The sequence below is a fragment of the Sinocyclocheilus rhinocerous genome, unplaced genomic scaffold (genome assembly GCF_001515625.1).
Source record: "Sinocyclocheilus rhinocerous isolate Xijiao unplaced genomic scaffold, SAMN03320098_v1.1 scaffold377, whole genome shotgun sequence".
Classification (NCBI taxonomy): Eukaryota; Metazoa; Chordata; class Actinopteri; order Cypriniformes; family Cyprinidae; genus Sinocyclocheilus; species Sinocyclocheilus rhinocerous.
The window spans coordinates 755,368-768,616 of NW_015633195.1; the positions used below are offsets into that span (position 1 = coordinate 755,368).

Below are 13,249 nucleotides of genomic sequence, written 5' to 3' on the forward strand. Positions count from 1 at the left end.
CTCATTTATTGACGAGTCGGCTGCAGTTCGGCCAACTGAATGCGCTGCTTCTTTGCCGCTCACTGCACAGAACAGACGCCGAGAGAGGTGACACTTCTCTGGGAAAGTCAGACCTCGCGTTTGCGGGACAGCACTGGCGAAATCTTCCAACTGAACCATAGCTAAGGTTTATCCAAAAAGGTCGCTAGGTTTGTCAGTATGAATATTCTATGGAAAAAAGCCGCTAAAAGGGTCTGAAAGTTGCTAAATCTAGTGCTAAAGTCGCGCTCGTGTGTGTGAGACGCGGGAGCTGATGGCAGGGGGCGGTGGATATTTGTGGCGGTCAATGTGGATATTGTGGATGAGTTCTTCTGTGTCATCACGTTCTATTAGTTCTACAGCTTCAGTTTCGGAACTTTCACGCTTAGTAACACATACAGCTGTTCCCTCACCACAGTGCAACAGTAAAAACGGACCCGTTTCAAACAGTGTCGCGTTCCGAACGTTGTTTAAGCGACATACACCGGTATTGCGGTATTTTAAAAATTCTGAATATTGCTGAACATATATATACTAAAGACACACACTACAATATAAGCAAGGAAAAAGAATGGACATATTTGCTGACCTTATTGCATACGAATTTATAGGAGTTTATGGGAGGAGAGTATTTAAATGAATCATATATATTACATATAAACTTTTAAAAAATCATTGAGGAGGCGACAGGTAAAAGTGGCAGCATTTAAGTTCTACATTATTCCCATGACCGGAACCCTAGGAGGACCTTTCCTTTTTTTTTTTTACTATGAATTTACAAATTTTTCACATTAGCACACAGCACCACAGTTTGAGTCTTATCTGAATTCAATGTGAACACCGATCTACCTGAATTCTTGCCGCACATAAATCAAACCATTCATGGGAGACACTATCCCTGTGTTTATAGATAGAATATATGCTCTACCAGTGACAGCACTCTTCATCACGGGTGAAAGCCTCGGCGGCCAGGCATCGGTTATCGCTGCAATCAAATCTGAAGTGTATCACAGGACTTAGACTTACAGAGAATACAAATGTAACAGTATTGATTTGTACTGATGGCAACTCACATACTCTAAGGGCTGATGATGCCATAAATTCTAGTCATCAAACTAAATAAATAAACAAATACAATAATAAAGAATAAAAAATCTTTTTTGAGCACCAAATCATTAGATAATCAGATAATTAGAATGATTTCTGAATAATCATGAGTAATGATGCGGAAAATTCAACTGTAACATATTTTTAAATAAATATTTAAAAATATGATTTTAAAATATTTTTAAAAAGAAAACTGTTATTTTATATTTTAATAATATTTCACAATAGTACAGTTTCTATTGTATTTTGATCAAATAAATGCAGTGTAAGAGACTTCTTACAAAAACATTTTTAAAAATCTTACTGCCCCCAAATTTTTAAATGGTGGTGTTTATAACTCATATATATGGCTATAAAGGGTAATTTTTTCAATCAGTCTAACTATCACTTTATTCATTCAATTTTAACAGAGTCTGAACTGATGGAATGAAAAAAACTTAGTAATGCTGTTTTTGCTACTGAAGTTTAAAAAGTTTACCATCCGTCTTAAACTCATACTCATACTCACTACTCGCAAAACAAAATTTTCATTTACACATTTGACAGACATTCCATTGATATTCACTGGGAATCAAACATGCTGTTGCTAGCACCATGATCACACAAATCTAATCTAGTCTAGTCTAGATCAGTGGTTCCCAACCCTGGTCCTGGAGGCACCCCAACACTGCACATTTTGCATGTCTCCTTTCTCTGACACACCAGTTTCAGGTCTTGGAGTCTCTACTAATGAGCTGATGACCTGAATCAGGTGTGTTTGATTAAGGAGACATGCAAAACATGCAGTGTTGGGGTGCCTCCAGGACCAGGGTTGGGAACCACTGGTCTAGATGATAGTGAAATAAACTAGTATTAATATTTTTACAACGTTCAGGATGTTGCTTAATTGTATATCACCAGCAAATTCATCATAAATAAATATATCATCAATATTAAATATATTGCAAATCAGTCAACTATTCAGTTTCTACAAGGAGCTCTCCAGGTGCACCAGGAGCGCTCTGGATTTAAAGCAACCATGCGCCAGGACAACAAGAAAGCTTTGTCTGCGTCTAGAGGCAGTTCTGCATCATGATGCATATCAGGTCTCTGAGGGATTTGGCTGTCAGCGTGTGCGTGTTTGTGTACAAAAGTGTAGTACAACTGAGACTACTTTAGAAACCAAATCCATGCTGCCTGACAGGCAGAATATCTGCACTATAAAGATATCACTGAGAGACAGAGTTAAAAAAAATTTTTAATTAACATGCCAAATTAAAAAAAAAAAAAACTAACTGCTGAAACACGTCACTGCATTGCATAGAGGTTCGCCTCACCATGATGACACCATCTTCCCAGTCCTCAATTGTTAGCTAATCAGACAAGATATTAAGTGTCACAACTTACTGATCTCACCGCTCTCTGTTAATAACGTCATCCATCAGGATGAACTCCTCTGATCGAGAGGTCTAATGTAACAGCACTCACACACAGCAGCGCAGCAAACACGTTCACACCTCAGGTGTTTCCAGGGACCAGTGTGACAATTAGCTCTTGGGATCAGCCAACAGACGTGCACTGTGGTTTGTACAGATATTGGATCCTTTCAACCCAAATCCTTGGTACAATGCACAAAGGAGGCAATGAACAGAAAGATTCAGTCATAATTTATAAAAAAGAGCTTCTCGCACAATATGTCAAAACAACCAAAGCACTGTTTTACACCATTTTACGTCATACTACATCATTCTTGAGCATAAACATTGCAAAGGAAATGGCAATGAAAGTTTTTGTCTAAAATCCAAGTCAAGCAGGCCCTAATGCCCTATTTTTGTCCATGCAGCTGAAAACGTATATAACCTGTGCTTTTCCTGAAAGCATGAAAAAACATTAGCTTGACCCTGCTCACGTTAAGTCACTGAACATCATTCCACAAACACTGAGAACAATTTGCTCAGTAAGGAAAACTCGAAACGAAGGGGTAAGATGGCCCTGGATATTAAAATTGTGATAATATTCACAAAAGTGAGTCATGCAGACTGGTCGTGGTCTAAATGTGTGGGGTTGAATATCACCCCCTCCGTGAGTCTCATAGGAAATCCATCTCCAGTAATGAGAAAATGGATTTAAATGGACTATAGAAGCAATTATCGGCATAATGATAGAAGGTAGGACTTGTTTTTCTTTCATTCTGGTTTAAACTGAACACTGACGTCATAAATCAGGGGTGCTTAGTTTCAAGACACAAAAATGTATTTGTTTTTGCATACATTGTGTTATAAAACATACTAATGGTTTAGGGAGGAAGGAGGGGGAATCCTTGAGGAATAGACAGAAAATAGTAAAATCGTCAACGTCTTGTCAGGGTGAAAGATATGATATTTACATTTACCACTTAGTGCCAATGTGAGGGCAATATATAGGAGGTAAGGAAACATTTCATTGCTCTGACCGAAAGGTATCAAAACTGTGACTAATGGTCTATTATTAGCTTGATTCAAGGGTATCATTCTGCATATTTCTGCCTGTAACTAATGCTCTCTAATAAACACTTGCTTTTCTTCAGGGAACATTTGAACCGTTGGTCTCCTCTTGCCAAGTACTAGACCATCAGGGACTGGATGTGAACGTCTGGTGTTCAGCTTGCAATGAATTGGTCTGAGATGGGTGTAAACAGTCTTATTTCTCATTTGGTGAATGAAGGGGGAGCCGTGAAGGACAGCAGTTCTCCAGAGGGCTCTCCAGAGAGCAACAGACGTGAAAAGTACTTATGCACAATCTCATCAAGAGAAGCCATGCCTCATGTCCTGGGCTAATTAAAAATATTGATTATAATTACCTAAACATTCAGCTTCTTTCTTGGCCATTTGCTAAACTGTTTGTACATGAACTACAGGCTCTTTATACTTTATACTTTTTATATATTATTCCGACCCATATCTGTGTCTGTCCATTCTGCAATCCATCTGTGTCTTATCCAGTAAGATTCCACATCAAGCCTATTTTTCTGTCCAGACTGATAGCAAAAATGACGTCACAACAAAAACAAAATCACAGCCAATTAAATGAGTATGCAGATGAGTTTTCTCTTTCACTCACAATGCATTGTGCAGCATGAAACATACCTTGTACTTGGCATGACTTCTGTGATGCGTCTCCAGATGGCATCCTATTTATGTTTTTTCTTGTACTAGTTTGCAAAAACTAACAATATATATATATATATATATATATATTGATAAATCCCAGATTATAATACATTAATGTATCAATTGTTACGATATGCATTTAAAAATAGTTAAATTAAAAGTTCCACCTACTACAAATGACGCGTTTAAAGTAGGCTACTTATATAACGTAATTACTTTCACCAAAAAAAAAAAAAAAACACGCCTTGTTTACTTGGACGGGCCAAAAGCATGTTCTCACCGTTTAAGTCCTTGAAAGGACGACGGCCATGACATTCTGGACTTCTTTAAACCGGGACGGTTACCGGTGTCCACAGGATATGTCCGGTCCATGGTCCTGGGATTCAGGTACTTTTCCGTGTCGGAAAAACCTCTCTGTCTCACCCGGTAGTTCTTGCGCGAGCCGAAAGAGTTCTGGATCTGAAGAGGAACCGGGCTCTGTTGCCTCCACAGATGTTTTGGCGCATTTCCATCGGTACCGGGAGACACCAAAGTTGACACCTCGCTTCCGGCGTCCATTCTTGCAGTTGTATCTGCTCGCTAAAATTCGTCAAAACACTATATTTTGTGAGATAATTATTGCAACTAACTGTTAGCTTTGGTGCGAATCGTCCGAAACTTGGAAAACATCCATAAGAAAGCGTAGAGTAAAGTACACCATTAGTGCTATTTCCAAGAAAGCAATAATATTCTACATAAAATATGCAAATGCATATAAACAGAAAAGTCAATTTTGATGTTCACTTTACTGGATTGACCCATTCTGTCCAATAGTTCATCGTCTATAGACATTGCTGCTCGCTTATATCGTAATGTCCATAATAACACAAAACTCAGGACAATAAACGCTTTCCCCGTCAAATTGGTTCCCAAATAAACTAGCAAATCTTCGGGGTCCATGCAACAATATCAGCATCCCTGTCTCGCGCCTCGCCTGGACGCAAAACAACATCCAAGTGCTCTCAGTCTCCTCTCCACTTCACAGAAGTGATACTGGGAGGAGATCAATATTTATTCGGCACAGGTTGACTGACAGACCAGGGGGAGGAGCCTAATGCTCATCGCACAATGCGGGAAACAACTTTGGGAAAACAAAACTTCTTATTTATTTATGCCGAATCAGTCAGATGACGAAAAAAAAAATTTTAATACAGTGGTGCTCAAAAGTCCACTTAAATTTTATACATTACTCTGTTTCTCTCTCTCTCTATGTTATATATTTATACATTCATTATATATATGTATATGCTATATGCGTGTGTGTATATATGAATAATTAGTATGTATATGTGCTCACACACATATACATACTAAATAAATGGACACTTTTCACAGACTGTGATGACACGTTTCAACGGTCATTAGCATCATAAATCCTACAAAGTTTTTTATATTTTCATTTTTTAAATTATGTACATTTATAACACTATACTTGTATATATGACCTTTGCATCACATTACTAAAAAACGAGTTAACGTTGCTGTGAGGGTGTTTCTAATACTGAGGCTGTGGGAATGACAGTAAATTTGACATTGCTCACACTTCTGACTGCCGTTATCAATCGCTCTCTATTTTTTCCTCTTTTTGAAAGTCATGAAAACCCTATTGTGGAGTTTTTCCTTTGGCTATTTGAGCAAATGGGAACACAAAAAAATATATATATTTGATGTAGTCTCCCATTCACTGCTATGGAAGTTTACTTCCGCTTCTGAGAAACCAGGCAGGAAATGTGAAAAGAGTCCATTATATATAAATATTCATTATATATTTAATATATAATTGAATATATATTACAACTATATTTCACATTTTTCATATACTCACAAATTTAACATTTAATTAGTATATTTTAGAATTTTTCACATTTAGTACAGTTTGTGTACAGTGACTTAAAGCATCCTGACAGGTCATCATACACACTCAGTTACACTCTCAGTTTTCTTCACATGAGCCGAGCAATACTGACAGCATCTTTTAGGTGTCAGTTCAACCTGAGCGAACGATAATCACTAAACAACCACACAGAATCCTGAAGTTATAAGCATGAAATTACTTTTGACAGCAAATCTGTTCTTTTCCCCTTCTCTCTTTTATCGGAGATAGATTTTCAATCAAATACAATGCGAGTCAACCCTCAGTTCAGGCACTAAAACCAAAGCGTTGTTCGAATGACTGTCCTGCATCTGACACAGCATTGACAGGAAGGCAATTCAAAGATAAGTGTGTGTAATAGAAAGGTGTTGGATAAAGCTCTCTTTCCATTAGAGGCAGCAGGAGGAAAAAGAATTGAGGCAATTTATCCAGTGAAGTTGGCATATTAGAATATTCACTGAATTGTAAAGAGGGGAGCATGACCTTGTGAATTACAGCCTGGCATAAAACAGGGAATTGATGCATACACATAATCAAGATGCAAGGCTTATTCAGAGCAGAAGATGCAATTGAACACTATAGGCAGTGTAACACAATTAAGACAATAGTTCATACTAGTGAGCATCAACAACAGTTTCTGAAATACAAGGCGAAATCTTCATTTGTGTATGCATTCTTGCAACTTTTCTTATGTTTAATGCACAGTGTTCTTAACATCAAAATTCTCCAGTCCTCACAGTTGGAGACGGAGGCCTCCTGGGGTATTGAAAAAATGATTTACCATAATCAGATGGGAAAAACAAGCCTCATGCGTATAAAGTCTATGTGCCGTAGCTGGGAACTGATGTTGCGCATCACTAAGCACTTGACTGACAGATTCTCCGTCTCTATAGCTGGCGTGACTGTCAATCATCTTTTGCTTTAGATACTAATTATGAGAAAGTTGCTAGCTATCATCGAGTTGTCTTTGGTTGGACTGTATTCATTCTTTGGACCACTGAACTGGTCCACCACGCTTTATCAAACGTCACGATGCTACAAGGCCATGTAAAAACCAAAGACCTACAATAAAAAGTTTGTATCTTTGTCAGTTTTTGTAATCTAAAGCAATAGAACAATGCTAAGTGAAAAAAATGCAACTAACTATAAATTTAGGACAGACTAAATAAATAGGTGTGGTCTGTGCACATTCTCAAGAAAAATAAGAGCTGCTGACTCAAGGAAACCAGGTTGAAGTCAGACTTGGGTTAAATCCCTCTTTACCTCTCTCACCCCTAGCATAAAGGAATAGTTCCAACAAAAATGAAAATTTGCTCAAAATTTACTCACCCTCAGGGCCATCCAAGATGTAGAAGTGTTTGTTTCTTCATCAGAACAGATTTGGAGGAATTTAGCAATACATCACTTGCTCACCAATAGATCCTCTGCAGTGAATGGGTGCCGTCAGAATGAGAGTCCAAGAAACGGTTGATAAAAACATCACAAAGTAATCAACACTCCAGTCCATTAATTAATCACTTGTCTTCACTGGAGAAAGCAATTTTATGGATAGAGGACTTGTATGATAGCTGGAAGCTAACGGATTGAAATTAAAAACGTCTTAGTGATGAATTTGTTTGTAAAAAACATGCAGCTTTTTGCTTCACAACATGTTAATTGATTGACTGGAGTCGTTTGTTTTTTTGTAATGTTTTTATCAGCTGTTTGATCTCTCATTCTGACGGCACCCATTCACTGCAGAGGATCCATTGGTGAGTAAGTGATGCAATGCTAAATTTCTCCAAATATGTTTCGATGAAGAAAAACTCATCTTGGGTGGCCTGAGGGTGAGCAAATTTTCATTTCTGGGTGAACTATTCCTTTAAACTAAAAATTTCACTTTTTCCCATTCAGCCTATGTTAATAATTTGACTGTCTGTTTACACAAAACGTGCAAAAACCCTTGTTGGCAGAGGCTCTTTTCAAGTGTCTACCAATGCTCAGAAAATTTACCTTTAGTACAAACAGCATTTCACTTCTGTTTACACTGTTTGTATAGCATTTACCACTGTTTGAATTTAGTGTAAACAAGATGCTGTTTGTTGATTTTTACACTTAGTGCAAACAGTAACACTATTTACAATCTGTGCAAACAGCATCTACCAGCAGTTCATGATGATATTGATTTTAAGAACATTTCTTGTTTACTTTCAGTTGGGCCACCGATTATTTTCTTCAGTAAAAGTAGTGGAGATTTTCTGATCTGAAGCATTTAAATTTCACATACATGCAATAAAATGTGCTTGCTAAAATGATGACACAATATAAACATTTAGACTACTGTATAGCCTAGCAATCAGAATCATCAAAGTGCATAACTGACTTTGACTAAAACAAATGATCTTGTAAAAAAACATCTCCAAAGCAAAAGAAAATAAACAGATCAAAAACACAATTAGCTCCAACGTATCTAGATCAGACAAAAGCGGATTTGAATTTTCTGTAAGAGGTTCTTTGACCCCTGTTAATTACATGTTTGAAAGTAAAAGTTTCTGTTTTAATTCAGAATTGGCTTTTAGTCCTGCTAAAATGTTGATATTGACTTATAGCAAATCTATAACATTTAAAATGTAGTCTTTCTTTCTGTTAAATGGAACAAAAACAATCAGCGGCAATAATGAGAATATAGATGATAAAGGCCAAGCTGTTTACCTGCTTGTATCTGCGGAGGTGATGGCAATGAGTGGAGGTGCTCTCAAAGGGAGGCTGGTGGGTCGAGGCTGGGCCGTCTCGGTCTCTGGTTTCCTCTCACAGTAGTACTGCTCAGCCTGCCTGAAGGCCAAAGGGGGCAGCTGGACGGTTCGGCAGGAAAGCCTGCGGACCGCAAAGGGCTCCATGCAGGAGAGTGGACATGAGTCTGGGGAGTCTGGGGAACAATCAGAGACCTAAGAAGGTGACAGTTTCATTAATAGTCATTTTCCTAAATGCTTTACAGTTTTAGAGAACTTATGAGATTTTTTACTAAAAATAGTCCACTAATTTAAGTAGAGATATATGAACTGTTAAAAGTCCTCAGATGAACCTTCAGACTCATTTTCGCAAAGATTTCAAGTACACATTCTATTCAAAAATTTCGAACAATGACCCATTTGTTTTCTGATACGTTTTAAGTCTGATTTTCAGCCTTATACTAAAATGATTAACCTTAAAACATTTTTGAATTTGTAAACAGCAACAAAATTATAAATATTGTGTGTTTTGAATGATCTAATCTAAACGTTGCTTGAGTGCCAAACCAGCATACTAGAGGGATTTCTAAAGGATCATGTGACGCATATCCATCCATCCATTTATCATTCCCGTTTGCTGCGATCCTCAGCCCCCTCTTCTTTTGACAATATGCTCTGAAGACCCATCAGAGAACCCTCATTCCCCCTGAATACAAGGCAATATTGATTGGATACAGAGAGACCAGCTCTCTCCAAACAGCCTCGGGACAAAGTAGAAAACACAAATCACCATTGATTCCCACAAAAAGGCGCCCCACTTAATCTCCTTCAGGCACCAACCTCAAAATGCAATGAAAAACAGTTCAATTATCCTGAAAGATAAATTATTACATAATTCTTAGTCACCCATTCAGATTTCTGACTGAAGGCAAAATGATTCAGTACCTGTGCTCAAAGACAGGTCTACAAGGCATTTATTTCTTTTCTGACAGTGACATTTTCCTTTGTTTTCGGTTGTAGAGAAACACCTCTCAGGAGGTTTACATTTAAACTTATCACCTCATACATTATTAATTACTTAATTGTGTTCACTCACATAGAGCTAGAAGCCAAAACAAGGTATCCCATTCCCGGAAGAGTTGTGAACGATGTGAACGGAAGAGTTTAAAACAGTTCTGGCCTTCAGGAACAATTAATTTACCTCTTCACGGGAGGCAAGTTAGATGTGTCTCAATGCTATTGTAGGAGGTTTAGGGGACAAAAGTGTGGATACAAAAGGACATTTCATCTGGACACCCAAGTTTCATGCTTGAAATATTATTTAAATGTAAAATTTAAAAAATATAAATCAGAGTGGCGATAGGTGGACTTTGAATACAGCAAAGTTTGTAAAGTGTGTTTTTATATTTTAAATAAAACATATACACACACACACACACATTATATTAAATTGCATCTTTTTAACTGACTTTTTTAGTTTTGATAAATCAGATATTAACTAAAAAACAAATTTTCTATCTAAATTATCACTGCCCAACTGTGAAATAAGAGTTTTAAACAGTCTTTTGATTCAAGGTGAGAGCAGTAAACAACGTCTCACCTTTCTACACTGATGACTGTAGTCACATCCCATGAAAAACACATTAACTGCAAGGAAACACGCTCCCTTTGGGGGGGGAACACCCCAATCTTATTGCCCGAATGAATTATGCAAACCATCAGCCGACTCATAAATAAATAAGTGAGTAAATACAGAAACCTTTGATCCAATTACCAGTGTTTTCACAGAGGTGTCGCATATATAAACATTTTAATTATCGTCACTGATGCTTTGTAGAGCTCCACTGCGTTTGAAATATTGGTAAATGTGATTTCAGAGAGGAATGATTAAGGTGTCACATGGGTAAAGACCGGCACCCAAATGAGGTACTCTATCAAGTGAGACCCGATGATATTTAACTAACAGGCTTCAAAGCAGATTTGTTTTATTTTTTCTTTTACTGTGGACTGAAACCTACATTTTCAGAAATGCTCAGTGATTCACTCATCATCAGGTATCTTAAAGTGTTCATATGAATTTTAGGGAAGGTAAACAGCTTGGATGGTTTAATTTGTCATTCAAACACTAAAGAACAATACACTGCTCATTTAATGAAATGTATTAATTATGATGAAGACAGAATGAAGGATGATAAGAAAATTAAAACAGACTAAATGAGCTGTAACTCAAACATAAAGGCACTTCTGACATTAAAAAGTCATTAAAACAAAAACACTTTAGACATCATAAAGCACCAGAAATGAATCACAGTGATATGAAGCTCTTTATGGCGGGCCAATGGAGCCTCAGCATTGCCCCGGGCTTTTGTGATGTGAGCAGTAACACGGGTTACACAGGTGATGACAAGTGATCAGAGTCTCTTATCATGTCGCCTAGAGCTGAATGACAGCAGGTCAATGACGAATCTTAATTCATTAATCTTCTTACAAAAGACTACAATTGATCTGCCTCCTTTGAGACTAGTTCTGTAAGGATATATTTAAGAGACATATTTCAGTTTAATAACTAAAGGCCTCCCAGGATATAAATAAAAAACACTGGATGGTAATTAGATTTTTATTAGATACATTGGCTGTTTATTAGTTTTATATTAGATACATTTGTGGGGGGGGGGTATAGCAGTCTGAGTATAGCAAGTATAGCAAGTATAGCAGTCAGAGTCTGACTGCTATACTTGTTCCTCGTGTGTGTGCACCCGTGACAATACTAGTAGCACTATAGCTGTTCCCTGGAGGCCTTCTTTACCCCACATTATATTAACATATTCAAAAATATATATATTTTACCATCCTGTTTTATACAAATCATATTGCTCTATCTATATTACATTTAAAAAATCCATTGTCATACACTAGCAATTAAAAGTTTTGGGTCTGTAAGAATTTTTTTATGTTTTTGAAAGACACCTCTTATGCTCACCAAGGCTGCATTTATTTGATCAACAGTAAAAACTGATATTATGAAGTATTATTACAATTTAAAGCAGATTTTCGTATTTCAATATACTTTAAAATGTTATTTATTTCTATGAAGGCGAAGCTGAATTTTCAGTAGTCATTACTCCAGTCTTCAGTGTCACATGATCCTTCAGAAAACATTCTGATATGCTGATTTAGTGTTCAAAACACTTTTCTTATGATTAATGTTGTGCTGCTTAATATTTGTGGAAACCATGATACAGCTTTTTTCAGGATTCTTTGATGAATATAAATAGAAATCTTTTGTAATGTTATAAATGTCTTTATGGTCACTTTTGATCAATTTAATGCATCCTTTCTAAATAAAAGTATAAATTTATAAATAAATAAATACATTCATACATACATATCTTACTGACCCCAAACGTTTGAACAGTAGTACACACATGCACATTCCTCACATAACAGAAATTGTGCAGAAATTGCACATTTAAGTGCTGCACAAGGACACAAAGGTGGTAGAGGAGCTCAGCAACACTACGGTTCATGGTTTCACTGCTTCTGGGGTTTCAGTCTTGGACCCCCACTGGTTTACAGCTCAGATCATTAATCACTGCCACAAACCTGTTTGGAAGTACTGATAAATAACTGATTTAGAGCAACTGATTTCCAAGGTAATGCTTTTTTATAATGACAGTCACAAACCCATCTGTAGGCAAGGTTTCAAGTGACTATATACTTTATCACAGGTGAAAGCATAAACATTCCCTTTGTTCCCTTCATTTATAAAGTGAAAACATCTTCGTGAAATATCATTTGAACCTGTAACATCTGTTCTGAGTTTTAACCAAAGCTAGCTGCTCTGTCTTTTGGTGCCCAATGATGATTAATAAACCTCTTAACCGACTCCAATAATTACTCAATGCTTGTAAAATGTCCAGTGCGATCAATAAAAGTTACACATATTGAGATTAATTGTCAGTGCATGTGTATGGCATGAATGATTTCAGTGCACTCACGTTCTCCAATTGACTTTCGCCGCTGCAGGCATTCTCTTGCATTGTTTGTCCCCCAGATAAAAGTTGAGGTTTCAGCCTCAGAGCGTAGAAAGTCCTAGAACAAATCAAATAAAAGGAGGTTTGTCATCACACAAATCATGAGACTTGTAAAATAAGGTGACAACAGACACCACAAGACCACATGTCGGCTCAAAATCCCATTTAGACTATTACCAGCTTACTGTAATTCTGGCATCAGAAACTGCATTTGAATAAATGTACTTTTCTTTTCATCAGTGAGTCTGTGGTCCTTGGGGACAAGCTGATAATCTAGGAATCAACAGTTCAAGTGCCAGTTTTGCATGAATAAAGAAATTTGAGCTGCTTTCAAAAGCATAG

The 13,249-nt window shown here is 37.1% G+C and overlaps 1 protein-coding gene across 1 annotated transcript in view; it reads right to left on the minus strand.

Annotated features, from left to right (window-relative positions):
- LOC107743865 (cAMP-specific 3',5'-cyclic phosphodiesterase 4D-like) overlaps positions 1 to 12,928 on the minus strand; it is a 61,449-nt gene extending 48,521 nt beyond the window's left edge. Inside the window, exons 1-2 of the mRNA XM_016557314.1 lie at positions 12,872 to 12,928; positions 8,857 to 9,089 (exon numbers count right to left, since the gene is read on the minus strand). Of these exons, the coding sequence (XP_016412800.1) occupies positions 8,857 to 9,089; positions 12,872 to 12,913 (275 nt within the window). The 5' untranslated portion in view covers positions 12,914 to 12,928. The remainder of the gene's footprint in view (positions 1 to 8,856; positions 9,090 to 12,871) is intronic.
- Positions 12,929 to 13,249: the final 321 nt, after the last annotated feature.